A 22,430-nucleotide genomic window follows, 5' to 3' on the forward strand; every position below is an offset into this window, starting at 1 on the left:
ATGAATCAGGAACTGCTGTGAGCAGCCAGCTGCAAAGAGCCACTGCAGCGTCACTCTGTCAAAGGCCAACTCCACAAAGCCATGCAGGCACTGGAAGGGCGGTGGGGTTAGTCAAAGCACGAGCAGATTTAACAAGGTTTAATGGATCCCTAAGAGACCTGCTGGACTGTTCATATCCCCACATCCCAAGCACACAATACTACAGATTAATTCAAACACCTTCAGCAATCCCAAGAATAGCCTAAATAAGTGAAAATGAAGTCAACACAGGCTTCTTATCATTTTTTAATTAGTCCATCAGTGCAAGGCTGCTAATTAATGTCACACTTGGCTGCAGCACAGGAAGAAACCTACCAGCCACGATGAACATTTGACAGCCTTGTAGATATGAAAAATGCCAGCTACACAGCCGGGAGGGCACACAGAAAGCACATCTACATGTGATCCAAATCCTTCATCCTCCATCCTCTTCCTCAGCCAGTAAGATGCTTGTGAGCTGCTCCTCAGAGACAGATAGTTCCTGGCAGGCTCCCATGGCCTGACTGAGGTAGACGGCAAGTATATGTTTGCACTGCAAATAATAGTGCAGCCAAGTTAAGAGCTGGAGCAATGCGGGAATGTCATGCTCTATCTGGAAGCCACAAAAATCCATCCTGGCCAGAATGGGTCTAATGAAGCGCTCACCCCTCCCAGGCACACCAAGCCCTGGCACAGGCTGGCGCTCCAGTCGTACCAGGTCAGTTCTGCCATCAGGATAATCTAATACAGGGATCTGACACACAGCAAAGTGTTAACTGGCTCCTGATGCCCTCCCCACATGCATGCAGGAGAAGGTAGATCCAGACTATAAAGAACAAGAGTCAGCTTGGTACTGTCTGGCAGCCCACACAGCTCTCAAAAACAAGAGGACACCTGCAGACCAATTAGTTACCCTGAGCCCTTCTTCACTGGCACCAGGTGAACTGCACCACTTCATCAGCCAGACTCCATGTGGCAGTCCCATTAGCAGCAATAGCCCTTGTTCCAAGAGACCAGGGATTATTCATCTCTTGAAAGTCAGAACAGTAATGTGTAATTAAGAACAAAAGCCCTCCCTAGCCCTTGTAAGGCCTAGCTCCACCCAAATACCGCAACTCCCAGAGGCCAGATTATGCAATGGGTCAGACAGAGCCTACGTGGCCAACTCAACACGAATGTGTTTGCTCCCTTTGAAACTTCAGGCTACTCAGGTTCAAGGAGCAGAGCACAGCCTTCTCCCCCGTTCCCTGTCCCGGCCCCAAGTTAGGGCAGACAACTTACCAGAAGGCTCTCGCTCTTCTGCAGTACAGTAAAACCAAAAGCAGGACACGTGCAGAAGTGGCAGGAACTGTAGCAGGTGTAGAGTTTGCCTGAGCTCCCAAGGACCTGAAACAAAGGCAGCCAGAGGAAGCGGGAGTCAGAGACAGCATTCACTTTTAATTTCTCTAACTCTTAGCATGTATCTGGCCTGATATCCTCTCCGCAATGACTCACAGCATGCAACTGGAGAGCAGCTGCCACAATACAAAAGAGTCACCAAACACCGCAGCGACTCATCTAAGCTTGAAGCTCCTCAGCTTTCTCATGGTCTCTACACGCTTCTCTCCCTACAGGCAAGGAAGCGCTCCTGTACGTACACCTGTGCTTGCAGCAGACCTTGGCTCCAGTGACTTGTCTGCTGCTAAGAGATCAGGAAAAGGGCAGTGGCACCGAGCACACACCCCCCTCCCCTGATCTCCCAAAGCTGGAAGCACAGCAAGCTGCCAGCCCCTCCAGCGAGCTTCCTCCCCCATTACTGGCAGACACAGGATAGTTGAAGATGACGAAGACTCTCTTGTCACAGAAAGCTCATTTGAGAATCCAGGGCCACCACAGACCTGGGGATGGAAGGAGAGCAGCAGTGAGCACTCGCAGCAAGGCCTTTTCTAACCAGCTCCAGTGGCTGAAGGCTGCAAAGGCTCTTGCTGTTCTGCTGTCAAAACCAGCTGCAGCTCTCAGAATCCAGTTTTGCCTGAATGAACAAAGTTGAAGTCTCCACAGAAGAAGCCTCCCTGCTCCATCTCTGGTTTGGGAACAGCACTGCCTCCTTTTCCCACATGCTGTTTCTCTGCAAGGCTGGTACCGAGGCATATTGCTCTGCACCATGGGCATGGGATGCAGGCAGCCAGGTGAGGGAAGCATTCATTTCCAGCATGGAGAAACTGACAGGCAATCTGTGAGCTGCTGGAGCTGACTGCATGGTATGGGAAAGCTAACCTACGGATCATTTCTCTTTGGTTTCTTCAAGACTAGAAAATAGCTTTTAGAAAGCTACTTTAAGAGCCAACTGCTCTGCCCTCTCCTATTGCAAGGGAAGGGTCTGCAGGAGCGGAACATACTCGCAGACTTTAAGCAGAAACCTGCGCTCAATAGCATGGACTTTACTAATGCTCTGAGGCCTAAACTGAGTGCACCCTGTGGCCAAAACACAATCACCACAGAGTATTTGCTCTGATGTGTCTCGTATCTGCCACAGCGAGAGCAAGTGCTTTGTGTCAGCTCTGTGGCCTCGACAGCTGGCACTAACTCTTCCTGGATCCTCCAGAGAATGGTGTAATCACCAGCAGTGCCCTCCTCTGCACACAGGCCTCTGGGCTTTACTGGCACACCACACTCCTCTCCCATACCACGCTTTAGATTCTGGTTGGGTTTGTGGCACACATACACCTAAATCCAAAGATAAACACAAAAAAGTAAAAAGACAGAGGAGCTCTGCAGAGTGCTGCTCCCCTCCGGGACGCCCCTGGCACTCCTAAGTCCCTCCAGAGGAACATCATCCCTCCCGGTCCAGAGCTGCACTTGCAAGGGGAGCCTTCCCCTGTGCCCTGGAGCTCACTCTGCACCCCTTGCCTGACAGGTAACGTCCACAAGTTTAAGCTCTCCAGCAGAAGCGCCTATGCCTCATAATCCCCCTTACTGCCAGCAGATTCAGGACACAAGACTCACATTCCCATTTCAGGGTAAACCATTCTTTTTTAAGTCTGGCCTTTACCCTGGGCCCTCCTTATACTCCAGGCTGAGTTTGTTTCACTTGTGATAAGTTTGTTTTTCTCTAGCCCCTTTGATTGTTTTTTCCAAGATGAAGTATTCCGATGGTGCCTTTCCTTCAGAAGTGTTTTCCTTTGAGGAGGGGGGGAAAACACATACACTGCCAGATTTGGGCTGAGTTTAGCTTTCCCCTGTCCTGACCCAGATGGCAAGAATGCAGCTTCTGCCTAATAAGGCAGAATCTAAAATCCAAAGACCAAGAGAAAAAGGTGCCTCTGTTTCTGGCCAGCTGCAGCCAAGCTAGGCACTGGAGTGCTCTCTTGGCCCTGCGATGCTGTGAGATTTCCTTCCGCTGCCCTCATCTCCAGGCGCTTGCTGGCTGCACAGCGAGGAAAAATCACCTTGGTGGTGGTGTCCCTGCCAGCGTGTGGGGATGCAGGAGAGCCAGCTATAGCACCATGGCAGCTACTGCTGCCACCAGTGTACAGCTAGGTAGCGCCACAGTCTGTGCCAGGACCCGATGCTCAAATCCTTCACGGTGGGGCAGGTTGCCATACAGTTCTAGGAAATTAATTAAAAAAGACATAAAAAAGAAGAATCCAATAAAAGTGCAGGATGTGAGCAATGCAAGTGACAGTTGGCAGGAGGGCTAAAGCACTGCCTCTCCCCCTGCTAACTGGCTTCGCTCCCACAGCTCAGCATTTCTGCAACTCAGGCATTGCTAATAGGTGCCCCAACTGCCACCTCCTCACCACTTTACACTTCTGCTGAATCCAGCACAGCTCCACCATCAGCCAGCATCCACCATCTCTGCAACAGGTAAGACTAATTTATCCCTGACCTGGAGTTACAAGGGTTGGCTTTAGTCTGCAGCATAGGCAGGTATTACACAAGCTCTTCTGGGATGATTAACAGCTCTGAGGTAACATCAGCCCTTGAATACCCAATTGGTGCTACTCTATTAAGTAGCAAGGGCATTAATGCCCAGGCATTAAAAGACAAATCATAGCTTTCATTTGACTGAGGGCGCTTTTTTCTCCCATCTCGGTTCCTGAGGGCAAGAGCTGCCTACACTACAGGCTGCAGTCCTAGGGCCTGTCTGAGCAGAGCCGTTTTTCCCTGAAGCAGTACCCCAAGATGAGCTGGGTGATATGGAACGCAAACAGCATTTTAGCCTGTGAAGGATCAGCATCTCAGATTTGGCTATGATGACCCAAAGGAGTTTCACAATAGGACCAGCCTCGTGGCCTCAACGAGAACAGTTCTCCAAATCCAGCTGCAAGTGAAAGCACCACCTCACATTCCAGCTCAACAACATCTGGGTGCAAATGACAGAGCTGACTTTCTGGGGAATAAGTGAAAGGGATGACTGTGCATGTGCCCAGGCAGCTACGGATGCCCCCCCATTCCCCACTGCACTGAGCATGCTTCTCTGCTGAGGGAGAAGTGCACACAGCTGCGATACGTGTCTACACCACACACACACACACATGAATGAAGAGCCAGTGATGCTACCCAGCTACTCTTAAGTGCAGTATCCTACTCAGTGTTTCGGTTTCTATGGCCCCAGATTATGTTCTTGTCACTGCTCCATCCAGCAGCCTCAGGGGAGGCTCTGCTCTTCGTTTCTGCATCTCAGACAGCTGTGCTGAGGAAGAATTTCACAATAGGACCAGCCTCACACCCCCAGACAAAATATCTTTTCAGATTCCTGTTAATGAACTCATTGGCATGGCCTTAATCAGCAATCAAGCTCCACTAAAGAGGAATGCTGCTCAGAAGCACACATGCACCCTGCAGGCAGGGACTGCTTCCTGTAGGCTGCCTGTCAGCTGGGAGGACACAGGCACAGACCCTGGGTGATGCAGGGGGGCCGCTCACATCATACCCATCAGCTACAAAGTGCTTGGCAGAAGGCAGGACTTGTCCTACATTAACTCCTGGTGACCAGCCCTGATCTACCCGTCCAGGGGTTCCTTCCCCGCAGGGGAACCGGTGGCTCCCTCTACCTGCAGCGGCAGGAGGAGAGCAGTTCTGACACTTGCTCTTTTCCAGTGTGCACCAGTTGAGCCAACTGTTGGGGCCATCAGTAGATATTAATCAATCAGCTCCCATTCGGTGACTGCAGGACTGCCGCCAGCAGGAATTTTTGGCCCCTCACTTCAGTGGGGAGAGGGCTGGGCAGTGTGGAGGGGTGCCTGCCTTGCTGCAGCACACACAGTTTGAGGCAGCACTGTTCAGCAGCGACCCTGCCCAGACCAGAACAGGGTGTCAGGGCGGCACGCAGCATATCAAAGCCCTTTCGCCATGCTTCTCTGATCTCCTCAGTGTCTCATGAGGCTTCCTGCATCTAAGAGATGAATATTAGGCCTCTTAAGATGCGGATAACTCTGCCATGCTGCAGAAAAGCTGTGAGCATGTGAGCACACATTTAGGCTCGCTGGGAAGACCAGAGGCTCTAAGCAGTCCTCCTCATCCTTCACACAAAAGGGTGCTAAGTGAACACTGTGCATCCCAGCCTGCAAAGCTCTGCCTTAGCCTGCATGGCCCGACAAAGCTCTGCAAGGAGAATGTGACCATTCTCTGCCCAGTGGCATATTCATCCGAGCAACAGTAAAAAAGGAAAAGCCTTTAAGCATTCAATTACTGAGGCAGCTGCTGTCTAAGGGTCCTGGAAGCAGTGCTTCTTAGGCTTTACCAAATACCCACAGGCAAGCCCCCAACTCAAATCAAAGGCTGTGTTCTTGAGCCCTGTATATTTATGAATCATGCCTCTCTGGAGGGGCCGATGTCCTCTCCAAGGCCCCAGAAGCAATAAAGACTCCATGTGCAAATCAAGCAATGCAAGCTCTGAACACATGAAAAACATTTCTGTCGTTACCCAAGCCTGGCTTCACAGCTCTTCTCTTACCCTAGATGACCCCAAAGCATCCCAGCACCTCCAGTGAAGGAGAGAAGGCCCTTTTTAGGGAGAATATTTGGAAATGTTCCTCTTGGCTGCTGCAACAGCGAGCAAAGAGATTTCCCCCTTCTCTGGTGTGTGAAAAAGCAGAGCACCAGGTTCAGCAATGGAGGGGGCTGTGCTATCTGAGGGGGTTAGTAGTGCTAAGTAGAAGGAATTAGGTGCTTCTTCACCAAAATCTTATGGGCACAGGGTGCCACTGCTTATACAGACTCAGCTAGGGCACAGCACACAGTGTCTCTTTGACTCTGTGACCCCCATGGGCTGGATGCAGCTGGTCAATGGCTCACAGAACAGACAGACTGTCCCCAACAGAGATGCCACCAGCGCTGTGGCACAGTAAAGCAAGGAATTGTCCGTACCACAGAAAAGTCAGAAAGAAGTGCCAATGGTTCCTCTCGTCACCAAATGAGCCTCAGATCCATCTCCGATCCTGTGCTGTAAGAGGAGTTTGATCTTTAGGGCTAAGGTGGGCTCTTCTTCCTAAAATGCCATTTTATGAAGATGTTTCTGTGATTCACAGGCTTGGCTACAGTGAACTAGAATGAAACCCATGGATTTGGCCTGCATTGCTTCCTCCCAGGCAGCAAGGATCCTGTTGCCAAGTAGAGGTCAAAAGCATTCAGGACACTGAGGATTTGGAGTGCAACAGGGAAAGAAATGCAGTAATGGCAGATAACACTCCGTTGTGTACAGTTTGTCAAGAGGAAGAACTGCCTTTGCTGGATAGAATGAAAGTAATAAAGCAAAATTAGCAATCCCTGGAAAACTTCCTTCTGATTGTGATACCCACAAACACGTAAGAAATCGTCTCTGACTGGCTGGGAGCCACAAAGAAAACGGTAGTGTACCATGCTGTTCTAAGTCTAGTCTGTGGCTACTGCTCTCCAGTATCACTTTAGGAGTCTGTAAAATATTGATATTCTCTCTGTGTTTATCCAAGTGTCCTTCCATGTTCTGCAAGTTAGGAAAATATTGGCTCACACGTCAACTGGAAACCATCAGAAAGTAAGACTGAAGCGGAGAAAAACAGTGTGTACCTGGTATGCAGTCCTTCCACTGGGGGACATGACTCGGGTGACAGAACGCTGATCCACCAAATCCAAAGCTGGGACAGCAGATGGGCCAAATACGAACTTCAGCCTGAAAAAGAACGTGTCTCTAGTTAGGTCACACCACAAAAGGAGACCACTTGTCTTAGCCTTAATCCATGGGATTTAGCCCTATGGAGGCCAGGCGGCCTGTAGCCAAAGGTTCCCATTGCCTCTCAAAATCCCACCAGTTACAGCTCCATTAATTACACTACCAAGCAGCGAAGTGCATTTGTCTTTCTCAGCTTTGCTGTGTTTCACCAAGTGACCACCAATCCCAGCTGACAATCGCTCTCCTGGAAGACAGACAGGACTCAGTCCTTAACGACAGCCTCTACTCTGCCAGCTATTTGGAGCATCTACATCTTTTTTTATATTCTTAAGAGAACTTCCAAATTTCCAAGCTGCTCCCAAACAGCCCCACATCTCTTTACAAAATCCCACTCGCATTTAATTACAAGGCATTTTAAAGATTTTTCTTACACAGGACATTACAGCTTAAGTGTTTCTTCTTCAGCACTATGACCCAAACACTATCCTGGCTGCCTGCTGCACAAACAGGACATGAAGTGGTTCCTGTCCTGAACTAAAATGAGACTAAGTGCATCGGAGACACAGAAGTAAGACTTTTTTAGTCAGTCTCTATGACTGTGACACAGTGTTAGCCATGTAGGTGAGGAGTTATCTTTGAGCAGCATTTCTGGCTTGGCAGTCCCTTTACAGATCACTGATTATTGCAAAGGGAGTGTAGGTGAAGCAAGAGACACAGGTTGTCCTTACAGTGATCTGATCAACCTTTTTGTTAGTATTCCCATAGTTCTTCTGATACAAACTCTGTGTAGACAGAGCACTGGTGCTTAACCAATTTATCAAACAGTGAATCTAGACTTTAAAGCTGGAAGCTTTCCTTCTGCCCAGCACCCTAAATACACTAGGTCTTCTTCAGGGGAAACTGCACCTCTGGCAGCAGAAGCAAGACATGTTGGCAAAAAGAAGATGCAGGAAGGAAATCCTGGGGGATGCACAGTGCTGGGGATCCAACAGAGTTTACAGGCAACAGGCAGTGTCACACACACAGCTCAATTATCCTTGTTGCGGTAAACTGTGAAACTGTCACATGAGCACAACGAGCACAAACATGGATTTTAGTGGGAGCAGCACCAGGTAAACAAGAGCACACGGAGGCAGACTTGCTAATGCTAAGGGGAAAAGGGGTTCGTGCTCTGGGACACCTTAATTGTACATACAGGCTGTCCTGGATGAGTTGCCCTGGATCAGATTATTGATCAGTTGGTCTTGAATCCCACCTCCAGTTATGGCCCACACATCATGCCTCGGAGCAAGGAGAGAGCAACAATGATATATAGCTCCTTGAGCAATAGGAAATGCAGCAATAGGGCTCCTTCCTCATCCCAGGGAAACTGGTTTAAACCCTGGAGAACAAATGAGTCATTTTGTAGTGATCGCATCTCCTCTATCACAGTCACAACTGAGGTCTAAATTATTCTTTCTCTACCCACCAAACCGCATCAATAGGAAGCTAAAGACCATCAGGGAAATACTTAAGACTCCACTACACATGGAGCCACCAGATAGCAGCAGTTTTACATCTGTAATCCAGCTACCAGTAGGGCTCAGAGACAGCAAACTTATTCCAGATAAACATCCAGGGACAGCATATGCCTTATGTCACTCCACCCTCCCTAAAAACCCTTTCCTTTTCCTTTCCTTCCAAGCAGGACACATCACCATGCAGGGATGCACCACTGCACAGCATGTATGGATCAGAGAGTGCCTGGGATGGGGTAAAGATGAGGTTAGCCAGGTTTGCTCAGGTACATGTTTGCTTCCTGCAAAACACGGCCTCTACACAACTCTCTCCTCAGCCTCAGTCCTGTGCTGCAGCACCATGGAGGCATATGCTGGTGTCTGGCCGCTGCTGTGCTCGGTGCTGTAAAATTCCACACCAGCAAGTGGAAAAATAAAGAGCTGCGAGTCCTGAAGGCACAGTAGTTTCCATCTACATACTCATTGTCTGCACATCCCCTGCCGTGCAAGGGTATATGATAAGCTGTATGTCAAATATGGACATCTGTACCTTTAGCCTATTGTCCAGACAGCTCATAGGCTTAAAAGTTATTCTAGACCTGTATATCCAGCTGCTCTGAATGGGTTCCAAAGAGCTCAGGGGCAACGCAGTTAATTTTACAGACCTTTTATCCACCAAGAAAAATCTGTGTAGTCTGGGTTAGTTACAAGGGTAAACAACAAGAAAATCAGCAGTGATGAAAAGATAGTACAAAACATGAGCAGGAGAACAGGAGAAAGCAGAGGAACATTTCCAACCCCAGTGAAGACACAAAGAGCCAAGGCAGAGCCCTGGCATCTCAGCAGCATGGCTGACCTGTGCATCTGAGTCAATCTCATTGATAACAAGCCAAGCAGACAGATTTATTCCAGGAAGACCAACACTTCAGTTGCACAAACTCAAGGCAATAAGGATTGGCTTCATCTGAGGACTGAGAGGAGGTGGGTGGGGGAACACTCAACGTAAGACATTCCTTAATGATTAGGTTTGGGACTATAAGGGGGCTGAGTTTAATAAGTTTCAGTAACTCTTTCAAATTTGGGGAATTCTTTTTTCATTTATATAATTTGATCAGTCTAACAGGAAATAAGTAAGGGAAATGCCCAAAGGAAATTCAAGGACTTCAGAGATTTGGAAGAGATTCAGAAATTAAATCAGAATACTTCTGAGCCACTGGTCACAGGGAATTGATGGAAATCTGAGTGCCAAGAGTTACCACCCAACCATTATTAAACTTAACAAGGGAATTTCTTTCCTCCTCTTTTCTTTTATGACAAGAAGGAAACAAAAAGTTACGGGACTTGTCAAATATAATCCCACCCTTCAAAGGCCATTGTGGTCCCAGAAGAGGGAGCCAGCATGCATACCTTTCACACGTGTTATGTTGGATAACTTTAGACCCAAAGACATTAAGGCCTGAAGGGTTCCTGTGATCTCCTCTCCTGGCTAAATTACAGGCAGGCAAGAACACAAAGTTAAAGGTGAATCTGAAAAGCCTTTCTTACTGTGATGGTGCCTTTTCAACACCAATTAGTGGGGGCTGCAGAAGTTGTAAAACTTGGATCTCTTAGGAGACTGCTTGGGAATGACTGAAATATTCACAAGCTTCAATCAATGCAAGGACGATGAAGCTGACCTGAGACGACTTCTAAACAGAAGAAAACTCTCAAGGTAATCTTCAAGTTAACAATTCCCTTGTGCAGAGAGATGATACATTCACTTCTCCCTTTCTATCACACAAGCCCGTGACTCAAACAGAAGGAGGGGTATCAGGATGCTGCTGTGCTCACAATGATATGAACGCAGCGGAGATGCAGCACTCCAGTGGCATGAATCACTCTGAAACACAGTCCACTCTCACAGAAAACTCATTCCAGATCTGAGGGTGGACTCAGGGCTCAGGTTAAACGTTCTGGGTTTCTGCATGTTTAATCCACCCAAATCAGAGCAAGTTATCACAGGAGATTCAGCGATACAGAGATAATTCCATGAATCGCTGGAAAAACCCTTGAGATTGTCTCTTCGGACCTTCATTTCCACTACCAGCAAAAACACGTAGCAACTCTGCATGAGAAACATGTACTGGTCAAACACAGGAAAAAAATAGCAGTACTATGATGAGAGCAGATTATCAGCTGCCCTTTAGCAGGACACTTGGGACAAGAACTGAAGCAAAAGATACTTACCCCAGCAGCAGGTCATCGGGGACTGCAACAAAAAGAAAACGAAGCATGATCTTGCTGAACTTCCCCACTGTGAGAGACATCAACATCACAGGGAGGCTAGTGTCTCCCTAATGTTCCCCCAACGGCTACGCAGGACTGCACTGCTCTAGCCATCCTCTCTAGCCACCAAAAAGCAACAAGGAGCAGCAAAATGATCTGCTATGGTAGTGCTAAGGCACTTACCAAGTACAGCAATTAAGTATACATTCAGAACCACAGGGATTAATTTTAAAAAGAAATGCAGAAGCCCAAATATACTGACTTTTATAATATCCTACTTTTAAAAGCATGCAACAAAAGGCATGCGGCCTCAACATCTTACTCTGTCACTTTAAGAAGTTGGTTAAAAATATATATGTATTGGTTTCCCTGAAACTCTCTTGGCATGAGTTGAAAATTCTGGCATCACAACTTTAAAAATGTTGTTCTTTTCCCAGCATAGTCTTGCCGGGCGCCACTAGTTTATAGCTTTTAATACAGCACACAGAAACATAATGGCTTCACTTATTAGAACTTCTTGTTAAGATGGAAAATTACATTTAAGAAAATTAGTCTGTTTGTTGTAGCTAACAGCTTAGGCTCTGGTCATCAAATCTGATCTTTCTGTTATCACTAATGGGACACAGTGTACTACGTCTCTGTATTCCACTGGAAGATAAGGACTTTTGACTTTTAAAATCCTTTGTTCCAACAATTCAAAATATTCACTGTGACTTATGCTGTTGGTTTGACTTTTCTGACTTTATTCTAATTTAATTCTCCAAAGTGATTGATCAGTTTCTTTCGGCAGTTATGTCCCAGTGTACTATTTCGGTGCTTTAAGGAGAAGTAACCCTTAAAAGGAACGTTGACTTTTTTTTCTAGTTTACAACAGGATTTATAAAGCTCTTTTAAAAAGTCACATGTAGATTTTGGACCTACTCTAACCTGACAGGAGCCATACTACAAGTATGCCGGAAAGCTGTCAATGTGGTCACTCTGACAGTTTAGACATTAAGTCTCTGCCCATTTCCCACTCAAATGTAATACTCAAACAGACTTCTCTGAATGTTTATTTGGTTGGTTCCAGTGCAGCTGAAATATTCCTTAAATAGACACTTTCCTTAGGAAGAACCATTCTGCACTACTTATCAAGTAAACACAAACACATGTTTATTCTTTCAGCACAGATTGCAGAACTACGTTAGTAATCCAGAGTGCAACGAAGGTAGTTGTTCTTAACTAGCTGCTAGAATTGGCCAAGATTTAACTGTTGGCTTATGCTTGCTTCATTCAAGCAACGGGGAAGTTGTTCTTTGCCCTGGGATCACTAACACAACACCCTCTGCCGGTCAGTCAGGAAACATGATCGTTTTTACAAAGATTTCCCTTTCAGCTCCAGTTTTGAAATTAGTGAGTCTAAAAAACCAGCAGTACAGTAGGCACAACAAAACGCCTACCTAGAATTATGTAAATTATCATCTCTCAAGTGCAACCACTTACACTACAAGCTCAAAGCAAGCAGCATTGCCCTAGGTCCCATGTTCAAAAAAGTGTCCAACCTGGTCTAATTTTGGGAAGCAGGCTGCTCCTTATTACCTGTGCTTCAAACCCCTTTGTGTCCAGACAAGTTGTATCCAGTACAGAACTAAATATACACTCAGAACCACAGGGATTAATTTTAAAAAGAAATGCGGAAGCCCAAATATACTGACTTTTATAATACCCTACTTTTAAAAGCATGCAAGAAAAGGCATGCGGCCTCAACATCTTACTCTGCCACTCCTGAAAGTGAAGGCCACCCCTTATGCAACAGAGTCTGCAGAAGATGAAAGCAAGGAGAGGCTGACAACCTTCATTGCTACCTGAAGGTTCGACAGCGCCAGTAGTATTGGCCCACCGCCTGCTGGGATGGTTCTGTTCTTTACGTACCGTGTGAGGTCTCCTGAAAAGCCTTTTTGATCTCTTTCAAAAGCTCTTCTGCTACTGCTGGCAAGGTACTATCCATCTCATTGGCACTGGCCTCGTGACTGGAAGCAAGACAGAGGAGAACAGGAGACAGTGGGAAATCATTAAGGTCACCACAGATACTATAAACCGGGACAGTTTATCTGGGCAGTACTCTATTTCAACCCTGCCATGAGGCCAAGGAAAGGGCATCCTCAGCGCCTTTCGAACTGTGTTTTTTACACTTTCTCGGAACAAAGGGTTTCTCAAAAACGCAGGGGTCTCTCTCAGATACCCCCACGTATAAACAGATCCCGTGGAAGGAGGGGCGGGGGGGCGATACAGCCGGCAGCAGGAAGAGGCCCTGGCCCAGAGCGTCCCGGCGCTGGGCCAAGGCAGTTCCCGGCAGAGGAGGACGCACAGCCCACCCGCCGCCGCCCGCGCCCCTGCGGCAGGAGGGCCTGGCTGCCCCCGGGGCCCGCGAGCCGCGCTGGGGGTCTCTCGGGGAAGGGCGGCCGGCTGCCAGGCCCCGGCAGCGGGAGCCGCGCTAGCGCCGCCCCGCGCGGCGGCTGCTCCCCGCTGCGGTCCCCGGGGGCTCCCTCGGCACGGTGGAGCCGCGTCGGGGCTATTCAGAGCCGCCGGTCCTGGGACGGCGACCCCGGGGCCGGGCCTACCTGTGGCCGCGCAGCCGGGAGGGCGCGTCTCCATAGTAACAGGCGCCCTTTGCCCCGGGTGACGCACCGGCCCGCATCACGTGGCGAGGGCGCGGGCGAGCTCTTAAAGGGCCCGCGGGTGAGGATGCTGGCGGCAGGGGTGCCGCGGGCCCTGTGCCGCCTGGCCGCTCGGCGCTGCCCTGCGGGGCTCCCGCCGCCCCGGACCGCCTGGCGCGGCGGGGCCCGCGGGGAGGAGGGCAGCGGCAGGACGGGGTTCGCGCGGCGGCGGTGGGCCCGGCCGGTCGGGTGTGCCCTGGGCTTCCTGGGAGGTGAGGCGGGTCGCGGGCTGCGGGCCGGGGCGGCTCGGGGCAGGGCGGCGCGGGCGGCGGTCACCCTCGCCCCGCAGCCCTCTCCCTCTTCCCCAGGGACGCCGAGGAAGACGGCGAGGACGCCATTATCCTCCTGCTGAAGAGAGCGAAGGTGAGGCGCCGTCCCCTGCGGGGCCGGGAGCCCGTCACGCCAGGGCCCTGGCGGGTGACCGGCCCCTCGGCTTTTCCCTCTCTCTCTGCAGCTCAGCGTCATGAAGGGGGAGCTGGGGGAGGCCGAGCAGGTTCTGCACCAAGCCCTGCGGCTGTCGCACCAGTCGGATAACAGGAAAGCCATCGTCTACACTTACAGCATGGTGAGGCGCCCGGGGGGGGCCGGCAGGGGCTGGGCTGGCCGCCCTCTGGCTCGGGGCTGCCCCATGTCGTGTCTGGCCCGTGCTAGAAGTCGCCGTGGGGCCGCAGTTCCCTTCGGTGGGGGTGTGGTGCCACATGCTGGGTCTGTGGTGGAGCTGTAGGTAGAAGGAAAAGCGGTTGTGTTGAGGCTAGTCCCCGCAGCCTTTGTGGAGCTTCAGCACCGCCTGTCTCTTCCAGATGGCAAACGTGGCCTTCATGCGGGGACAGCTGGACAATGTGAGTAACTGGTTTTTTTCCCTCTGAATTTTAAGAGGCTGACATCTTGTGCAAGGTCTTGTCATGTCCAAGTTCTGAAGGTGTGGCATGCTGTGACAGGCTGCGTACTGAGAGTTGTGAGGCAGAGATCTTGCAGTCCAAAGCAGAATAATTTGCCTTGGGACTGCAGTCCCATGGAGCACATGCTGCTAAGAAAGATGCTTTCACAGTTAAATTTTGAGCTCCAACATGGTGTGCAAGGGAAGGAATACTTCTTACTGTCAAATGCCATAGTCAAGCAGTTAGATGGCTGTCCCAAGGAGAATCTGGGAAAGCCCTGAAGGCACACAGATGTGGTAAACTCGTGGCTGGTGCAGGAGTCCTAAAGTAGAAACTGAAAGGACCCTGCTAGCTGGCAGTACCGTTGGGCTCTGGTTAGCCTTTCACTTATCACTGGTCTTGACGTACAATATAAATGCCGCAAATTGTGAGACAGGTTTCTCCCAGTAGTCTGCCTCCGTAAAGAGTAGAGGTCTCTTGTTTTAACTACCATCATTCCTCAGTATTCTCTTCAAAATTCTCATTTCAGGCAGAAAAGCTCTACAAAGCAAGTATGAGCTATTTGCTTGCAGGGGACACAAAGGAGGTATGTTCTTCCAGCTGAAAGCCTTTATCAGAAGTATTAACAATTCTTTGGTCTATTTCTTGTGCTGTAATACCTCCTACTCAAAACTTGCAATACTAGCTATGAGCTTGCCAGCTTCTCAAGAACTTCCTTTGAGGGGATGGCAGCTCTGGAGACAACAGGATGGGCATTTTCAAGGTCTAAACTTGTTCTCTGGCAAAGTAATGTTTCTACTGGGGAGATGCAAGAAGAGTAACAGTTGTGTTGTGTGTCCTCCTGGCAGGATGACAATGCAATCCTTGAGATGTCCCTCAAGCTGGCCAGTATCTATGCTGCTCAGAAACAGTGAGTTCCCTGCTAAAGGCATTTTTTGCTTTCATCTCAGCTTCACAGTGGCAGTGGTGGCTGAGCAGGGGCTCTTTAAGCATAGAGTGCCTGAGGAAGCTTTGGTGTGACAAGATACCATCAACATAAAGGTTCCCACAGGCATGATATTTGCCTACCCGCTGTCACGCAGCACAGTGATTTGCTGACCTGCCCAGCTTTTAGGGCAGAATTAGTCATAGAGGACATCACTCTTTAGTCTTAAATCCACACCTCACAGGAGAGAAGGCTTTTGAAGCAACTTGTAGCTTCATTTTTCAATGAAGTGTTGGCATGGGTTGCTTTAGCTGGCCTTGTTTGGGGGGAGGGGGGGCCCCTCTCCACATCTTGGATCCCTTTGCCTATGGGTCAAGAGAAGGGTCCAGGCCATAATCAAGAAAAGAACACCGAGGGCAAGAAGTTTCTGGTGAAGGGGAAAAGCTGTCTTACAGGCCCTCTGCAATGAGGGATTGAAGGTGTTCACATCCGTCCCTTCAGGGGTGGAAGGAGCCTTGTTTTGCTGAGTAGTTGTACTTTGCAGGCACAAATTAGCCCTGGCTGGCTATGAGTTCTGCATCCTGACCTTGGAGGAGAAGATTACCAAGCAAAAGGACTTGCCTGAGGATGTCTTACCAGGTGGGACTGCCTTGTCTGCCAAAGGCTTCTCTTATTATCTTTTCTCGATTTCCCTGTCTTTGATGTTGCTTTCCCTATTGCCTAAGCACCATCTTCATGTCAATCCATTGTCTTCACACTGCATTGGTTTCCTACTCTTGTAGGATGGAGACTCATGCTTGATCTTGTAGAAGTGATCACTTCCCCTCCTCTCTATTTGCAGCTGAAGAAAAGGCCAACACCCGTCTGTTGCTTGGGATGAGCCTAGACTCCTATGCTCGCTATCTCCAAAACATTAACCAGCTCCCAGTGGCCCAAAAAATGTATGAGAAGGCTCTGCAGATATCAAATGATGTTCAGGGAGAGACTCATCCACAGGTGACATGTACAATGGTAGTTGGACTACTAGGGAAAGAAAGGCTAATGTCCTAGGGAATGAGGCAGCCTTCAAAGCAGCTTTGCTGGCATCAAATGTACACAGCACTAAATTAGCTTCTGTTTTCCTGCCAGGAAGAATGAGCATGCAGCATGCTGATATATAAGACACTATTACTGAAAGCTTCTCTGGGGAATACTACTTTCACTAGTGTGACTGGGGTATGAATGTGATGCTCCTGCTGCCCTAGACTTCTATGCAAGTCTCGCTCTGAGGCTTCTTTTTCTGTCCTGGTGCAGACTGTGGTCCTGATGAATGACTTAGCAACTGTACTGGATGCTCAGGGGCACTACGATGAGGCATACTCCTATGTGAAGAGGGCAGCTGAGCTGGCAAAGGAGACTCAACACCCTGAGGAGCACATGGTGCTGAATAACCTGGCAGCAATTCTGATGCACAAAGGTAAGTAAATAAATGTCCAGCCCATGTCACTGTGCTTGTGCTGACTGCAGATGCCTGTACTGTAGCATTGAACTATAGTGTTATTTTTGTGTTACTATTTTTAGTTTAAGCAGTAGGTCTGCTGACTTTGTGTAGGCAACTTGTATTGTGTTCAAATTGAATTCAGCTGCTGAAGGATCCTGTCCAAGATAAATGTGGTACTGGTGCATCTGACTCAAAAGGTTGCCAGTGAATCTAGTTTCCCTTGTCCTGTATGTATAGTAACTGGTTCCAAAATGATGCAAGACATGCTTGAGACTTGTTACGATGAGATCTTAACGCTGAAGCAGCACCTTGTCCTGTCATCATTGCTGCTGTCTAGCTCTTTTAGTTGGCACCCTATGCTGGCTGTTTTCTGAACCTCCCTAGTTCTTGAAGTGTTCCAAGTAGTCTTTTGCATGTCCTTTGCATGCGCTCAGCTTCAGGAGGGGACTCTGAAAATGGGTGTGTAGTTGGCTAGCCATGCTACTTTCTCCTCTTGCTACAGAAGACTTCCTGCAAGCAAAACAAGTGTACAAAGAAGCTCTCAAGCAGGCACAACAGAAGGGAGATGTTGCTTCTGTCCAGCACATCCAGGAAGAACTAGCTGAGCTGGCCAAGAGGAGAAAGGGCTCCAAATAAGTTTGGCCACAGAATACAACCTTGAGGTGGCTGACAGCAGCAAGGATTGGTCAGTACAAGCAGCCTGGGACCAGTTTGGTGCAATTCTCCAGGGGAACAGCAATGAGGAGTTTAAGGACTGCTTAACAAGAAGGGCTGCTATCGCCTAACAACTTACTTGCCCCAAAATAAAGTTGTGAAATCTTAACTATGTAAATTCGTGGTGTAGTCTATGGTTAGAGTGACCTACCATGCTAATGATTTAACTTTGTCTTGACTGCCAGCAAAGTCTGGTATTAATACTTGCAGTTAAGTCAAGGAGTGTATTTGTGTCAGTGCTACAGTTCAGTATGTATTAGCTTCAATAGAGCATTTCCCAGACTATACCCATACCATGACAGAGCTGTAGGTCCATGTCCTTTTCAAACAGGTTGCCTGAAGATCAAGTGGGTTTCTTCAAAGCATTTAGCACCCAAAGATAGAACATGTCCTCTCAGAGGAGGGGTGAGACTATGTTACCAAAGCAGAGCTGGTGTCAAAAATAAAACACTTGGCTACCTTACCCCAGCCAAGAGCACACTAAGTGCGAAAGCTGTCTTCCTTTCTTGGATAGGTCAGTGTTAGAATGCTGAGGCTTCCTCTTGGAAAAGATGGCATGTACATACCATCACGTTTGCAAGGTACATGCCTTCATGTGAATCTAGTATGAACAGCCTGCTTATACAACAGAATTTTTCAGTTCTGCCCTGCAGGGAAGCTTAATGTTAAAGACAAAGGAGAATTAAACCAGAAGTTATCAAATCTATATTTAGCTAGGATAGTAGAACTAACTAACTCTGTCATTACCAAGCATTATTTTAACCTCTCATTTGTAAGAACTTCAGCTGTTTGGTATATCCCTTAATGTTAATTGCATCACTATTAGTTTACTTACAGTAGCATGAGTGGCTTCAACTCTGCTTAACTTTGAGCTAAGAAGAGGCACGCAGGTTTTCCAGAGTAGATGTTCATTGAAGCTGGAAAAACTCAAGTCACATATACAGCTTTGTTCTCAGCAAGCTAGGAAGTAAAAATACAGCTGTTACAGGCACGCTTGTACTAACAGAAAGGCTCTAACACCTTAGAGCCAATCTTCTTTAAAGTTCTGTTTTTAAGTGGCAGACCTTAGACACTCCAGCAGTGTTAACTGGGAACCCTGCAGCACCCCCTAAGGGAAGTGTTTTGCCTGTTCTCATGAACATAGCTTGATGCTGCAAAACAAGAGGGAGACACAGAAAAAGCGAATGGAGAACTGATCCCCTTTATTGATTGGTCTGAATCCAGAAGTCACTGTCTACTGAAGACATTGTGTGGAAAAAAAAAAAAAGTTGAGTTTTATGATGCATGGGTTTTTTCAAGTCTTAAATGGTTTCATATCAGAATCACGAAACATATCAAGATGAAAGCATTGTGAAAGCGCTGATCAGAAATCAGTTAAAAATTTGTAGTAAACTACACTTTGTAAACATGATTTACAAACACCTTCCTGTTTGAAACAGGTCAGATGTAATTCCATACTTGAAGATTACTGGAATTGTGGTAAACCCTAACTTAGGCTCTGGAGAAGTTTTTCACACTGGAGAAGTTAGAACTCTGATAACAAACAAAAAAGCAGCAATATTTTATGTGCAAATGCCACTCAAGCTGTATCTTAGGAGAAAGTGACTATCCTACTTTGGATATCTTGCTGCTGCAGCAGCAATAACATGAAGCTTTGCAATGAACATGCTATACTTACTGTACAGTTAGCAAAGACGTTTGTCTGTACATGCCTCTCACATTGTATTTGTTACACTAAGAACGTGAGAACAAGTGAGTCTTAGAATGGAACTGAACTCTCCACTCCAAATTTAAATCTACAAAAAGGGCAGATCAACTTGTTTTCCAGTATATGTTGCTGTGGGAACAAAAAAAAGTTAAAATAAGAGCACAGGTCTACAAACAGGACGAAAAATTCACTCCTTTATGCCAGAAGGGTAAAGGATGGGAGGGTGAGAAAAATCTTTCTTAGAGAAAGACTGCAAGGAGATTTAAGACTGCCAACTGATCTACTCTGATGCAGTGTTTAAAAGAAGTAGCAAAATAATTCTGTATTTGCAACGCAGTGTCAAGTTTCCAAATGAGTTCCTTTGGATTTTTTCTTTCTCACACTTAGGGCAAAAAGGCTTTCCTCTGAAGTACTCAAAGTAAATTTGCTATCGATAAATAGTTCTGTACTTCCTCCTGTTTGCAACTGGACCATTACAGTCCTTCCATAAGATGTAGAGCTTACATAGCTTAAGGTTACACAGCTACATTACACCTTCTATACAAGGTATTGCAAATACAGTGTTAAATTAAAAATATTTTGACTGGAAAATAACTTCAAGGCAAAGGCTCTGTTCATCAATGAGGTGCAAAAGCAGTTTGGAATCTGACAGACCATGCCACCCCCCAACTCAGTGCTATCTGTAAATCAGTCCTTCTACCCCAGAAGACTTAAATTCAATTCCTGAGGTCAGTGCAGCAAAAAATAAGATGCTCTTGAAGATGGATGTCAGGACACCCTGTGATATCACTAACCAGATGTATGTATACATGAGCTACAAGCATATCATAGCAGGCATTGATAGATGAATGATTAAGGAGACTCTCCTAGTACCATATACAATTTAAAAAAAAAAAAAAGTCACCCTAACAAGTATTGCACACTTTAGGAGTTAAGCCAAGCGTTTGTAAGGACTTCCACCAAAAGCTTGCTTATAAGGCTAGGGATTGGGATGGGGACGCAGACTTTAAAATAACTACTACGTAATGATTTTAAAATCAGACTGGAGGAAGGTAAAAGTCACAGTACCTATTTCAAACTGGTTGTAACAGAAGCCAAGTAGTTGACTCGTGTGTTGCTCAATTATTCTATAAAAGCACTTTGTTTTATTTAAACTTGGGATGTAGAGGTTTTTCTTCTTAAAGGATTTATCAACCCACCCAGAGCCTCTGTTCAGATAAGCCATTTGCTGTGGTTAAATAGGACAGTAAAATTTAGTAGCCTGTTTTGACTGCATACAATGCAGAAACAGAAGACACCAAGATAGGCTTTTGGGGCACAGTTAAAATTCCCAGTGTGCATAACAGTGAGGTATGCCTCCAGAAGCTGTTCTTTTTGTTTTGTTTTGTTTCCTTTTAAAAATGAACCATAACATACCCATGCAATAATATTTCTGCAGTGTTGCTAAATAAAACCAACTGCACCAAAAATTTACAATGTGGCAGAATTTAAAAGTCAAAGAAATATATCATCTTATTCCAGCGAACTGGACTATGTTAATGTACAGAATTCAGTAAGGGGTCAGTCTTAAAAATCAACATTTTCACAAGAGCTTGAACACCACTGAGAAAGTGTGTCTAGGGGAAAAAAAATTATATAAAAGCACAATGCCTGCAAGAAGTGGCACGGCATTAAATGGGCAATGATGCTAGGCTGGTTGGGAGGCTAGGGTTACGGTTAGGCTAGGCTGGTAGAGAGGCTAGGGTTATGAAGAGTACTCTACACTGGAGAAAATGCTTAAAAAAAATTACAAAATGACCCCCAAAGTTTAGGCAATGATTTGAACATAAGTACACCAGATACTATAGCAAGGGAAAAAACACTGCAAAAAGTACTCTCTATTTACAGAAGAATGATTTAAAGACATTATGGTTTTCTTTACAAATAGATGTAGAACAGGAATAGTCCACATTTTTAAAAACTCTTTACATATTTATCTTTAGTAAGTCAACCTTCTTGATCACGATCCTCCAACACATGGCCTGTGCAGAAGGCATTTAATGGACTCTCCATTAATTCTTCATTGTGTGGCCCTTGCTCTCTTGGAAAGTCTCTATGGGCACAAGTCAAAAATAGATTTCTTTTTTTGACCCGCAAATTAAAAAAAAAAAAATCCGCATAGTTCAGTCATCACTGTCAGACAGAGTCTCATATTGTGCTGAAAGCAGTGGTGCAGGCTCTCGCTCCCATATCCTGTTCTGTTGGTGAGTGGTTGCTTGGCTCATGGACGGTGGGGCACACGCAATGGATGTTGGCGGTGTACTGCTGAGCATCCTCATCGTCAACGGGTTGTAAGGAAACTGTGTTGAACCTGAATCAAAGAGAGTTTCTCCAAGTCAAAAACATGAGCTGTTCTAAGAGATCTGTATCTGAAAGATAGTCGGGTTTTTGTTGTGACAACTAGCAGAAAGTCTGTTTCAGAAAATCCTTATATGCTGTAATCTTTTGACGAATATACCAGTGTTATAGTGTGTCTACCTCTGACCTTTCTACAAATACCACATCTGGTTTGTCAAGTTTGAAAGAAACCCATTTCTCACCTGTTGATGAAGGCCTGTCTTCCCAGGCCCACACTGGAGTCTGTCTGTGGTAGTCCCCTTCTGAATGTACAGATGAGACAGAAGAAGGTCTTTCGGTTCCCAAATACCCCTGTCCAGGAATCGGAGACTTAGACTTCCTACTATTTGACTTGCCGATTAGCTTCTGCTTGCCGACTCCCCCTCCTGGAAACAGAAGGGACAGATTTCACAAAAATGTTACACTGCATTTTAGCCTAAGTTTGTTTCTGTAAATTAACACTTAGTAGCAAACAGGAGGTGCACACTGGTGCCTTCTGGCATGCTGATTTACTACAATTAGTGACCGTATAGGCTGGTCTTCTAGCACACTGTTGCTAGAAAATCCCTATTCTTATCACAACGGAGTTATATTTCCATTTTTAGGAAGGGAGATGTTTTCAGTTCAAGCTAGTTCCCACTGTCACGTCTTCTTTATAAGTGATGTACTACACATGCATTTTCATCAAACCACTGAGAAGGTTCAGGTATCTAATACACCCTGTTATCTCTTCCCTGTTTCA

The 22,430-nt window shown here is 46.9% G+C and overlaps 3 protein-coding genes across 9 annotated transcripts in view; 1 reads left to right on the forward strand and 2 right to left on the reverse strand.

Annotated features, from left to right (window-relative positions):
* Positions 1 to 256: 256 nt before the first annotated feature.
* Positions 257 to 14,491, reverse strand: ZSWIM7 (zinc finger SWIM-type containing 7). Of its 2 annotated transcripts, none has more exons than XM_076354926.1 (6): positions 14,167 to 14,491; positions 12,823 to 12,920; positions 10,873 to 10,894; positions 7,048 to 7,150; positions 1,300 to 1,404; positions 257 to 571 (listed from the first exon to the last, which is right to left on the reverse strand). In XM_076354926.1, the coding sequence occupies exons 1-6, from the start codon at positions 14,235 to 14,237 to the stop codon at positions 455 to 457; spliced, it is 516 nt and encodes a 171-aa protein (XP_076211041.1). In that variant the 5' UTR covers positions 14,238 to 14,491; the 3' UTR covers positions 257 to 454. The 2 variants fall into 2 exon arrangements, with proteins under 2 accessions (XP_076211041.1, XP_076211042.1); XM_076354927.1 differs by lacking the exon at positions 14,167 to 14,491 and adding an exon at positions 13,512 to 13,561.
* Positions 13,636 to 17,713, forward strand: TTC19 (tetratricopeptide repeat domain 19). 2 transcript variants are annotated; one of them, XM_076354923.1, is made up of 10 exons: positions 13,636 to 13,819; positions 13,897 to 13,970; positions 14,062 to 14,172; positions 14,408 to 14,446; positions 15,015 to 15,071; positions 15,334 to 15,395; positions 15,955 to 16,049; positions 16,252 to 16,406; positions 16,704 to 16,866; positions 17,393 to 17,713. In XM_076354923.1, the coding sequence occupies exons 1-10, from the start codon at positions 13,636 to 13,638 to the stop codon at positions 17,524 to 17,526; spliced, it is 1,074 nt and encodes a 357-aa protein (XP_076211038.1). In that variant the 3' UTR covers positions 17,527 to 17,713. The 2 variants fall into 2 exon arrangements, with proteins under 2 accessions (XP_076211038.1, XP_076211039.1); XM_076354924.1 differs by having other exon boundaries at positions 17,396 to 17,713.
* Positions 17,714 to 18,789: 1,076 nt separating this feature from the next.
* NCOR1 (nuclear receptor corepressor 1) overlaps positions 18,790 to 22,430 on the reverse strand; it is a 76,690-nt gene continuing 73,049 nt past the window's right edge. For all 5 annotated transcript variants that reach the window (XM_076354419.1, XM_076354417.1, XM_076354418.1 and 2 more), the window contains 2 exons: positions 21,892 to 22,074; positions 18,790 to 21,662 (listed from right to left, as the gene is read on the reverse strand). In XM_076354419.1, coding sequence (XP_076210534.1) covers positions 21,475 to 21,662; positions 21,892 to 22,074 — 371 coding nt within the window. In that variant the 3' untranslated portion in view covers positions 18,790 to 21,474. The remainder of the gene's footprint in view (positions 21,663 to 21,891; positions 22,075 to 22,430) is intronic.

This window comes from Aptenodytes patagonicus, chromosome 17 (assembly GCF_965638725.1).
Source record: "Aptenodytes patagonicus chromosome 17, bAptPat1.pri.cur, whole genome shotgun sequence".
NCBI lineage: Eukaryota > Metazoa > Chordata > Aves > Sphenisciformes > Spheniscidae > Aptenodytes > Aptenodytes patagonicus.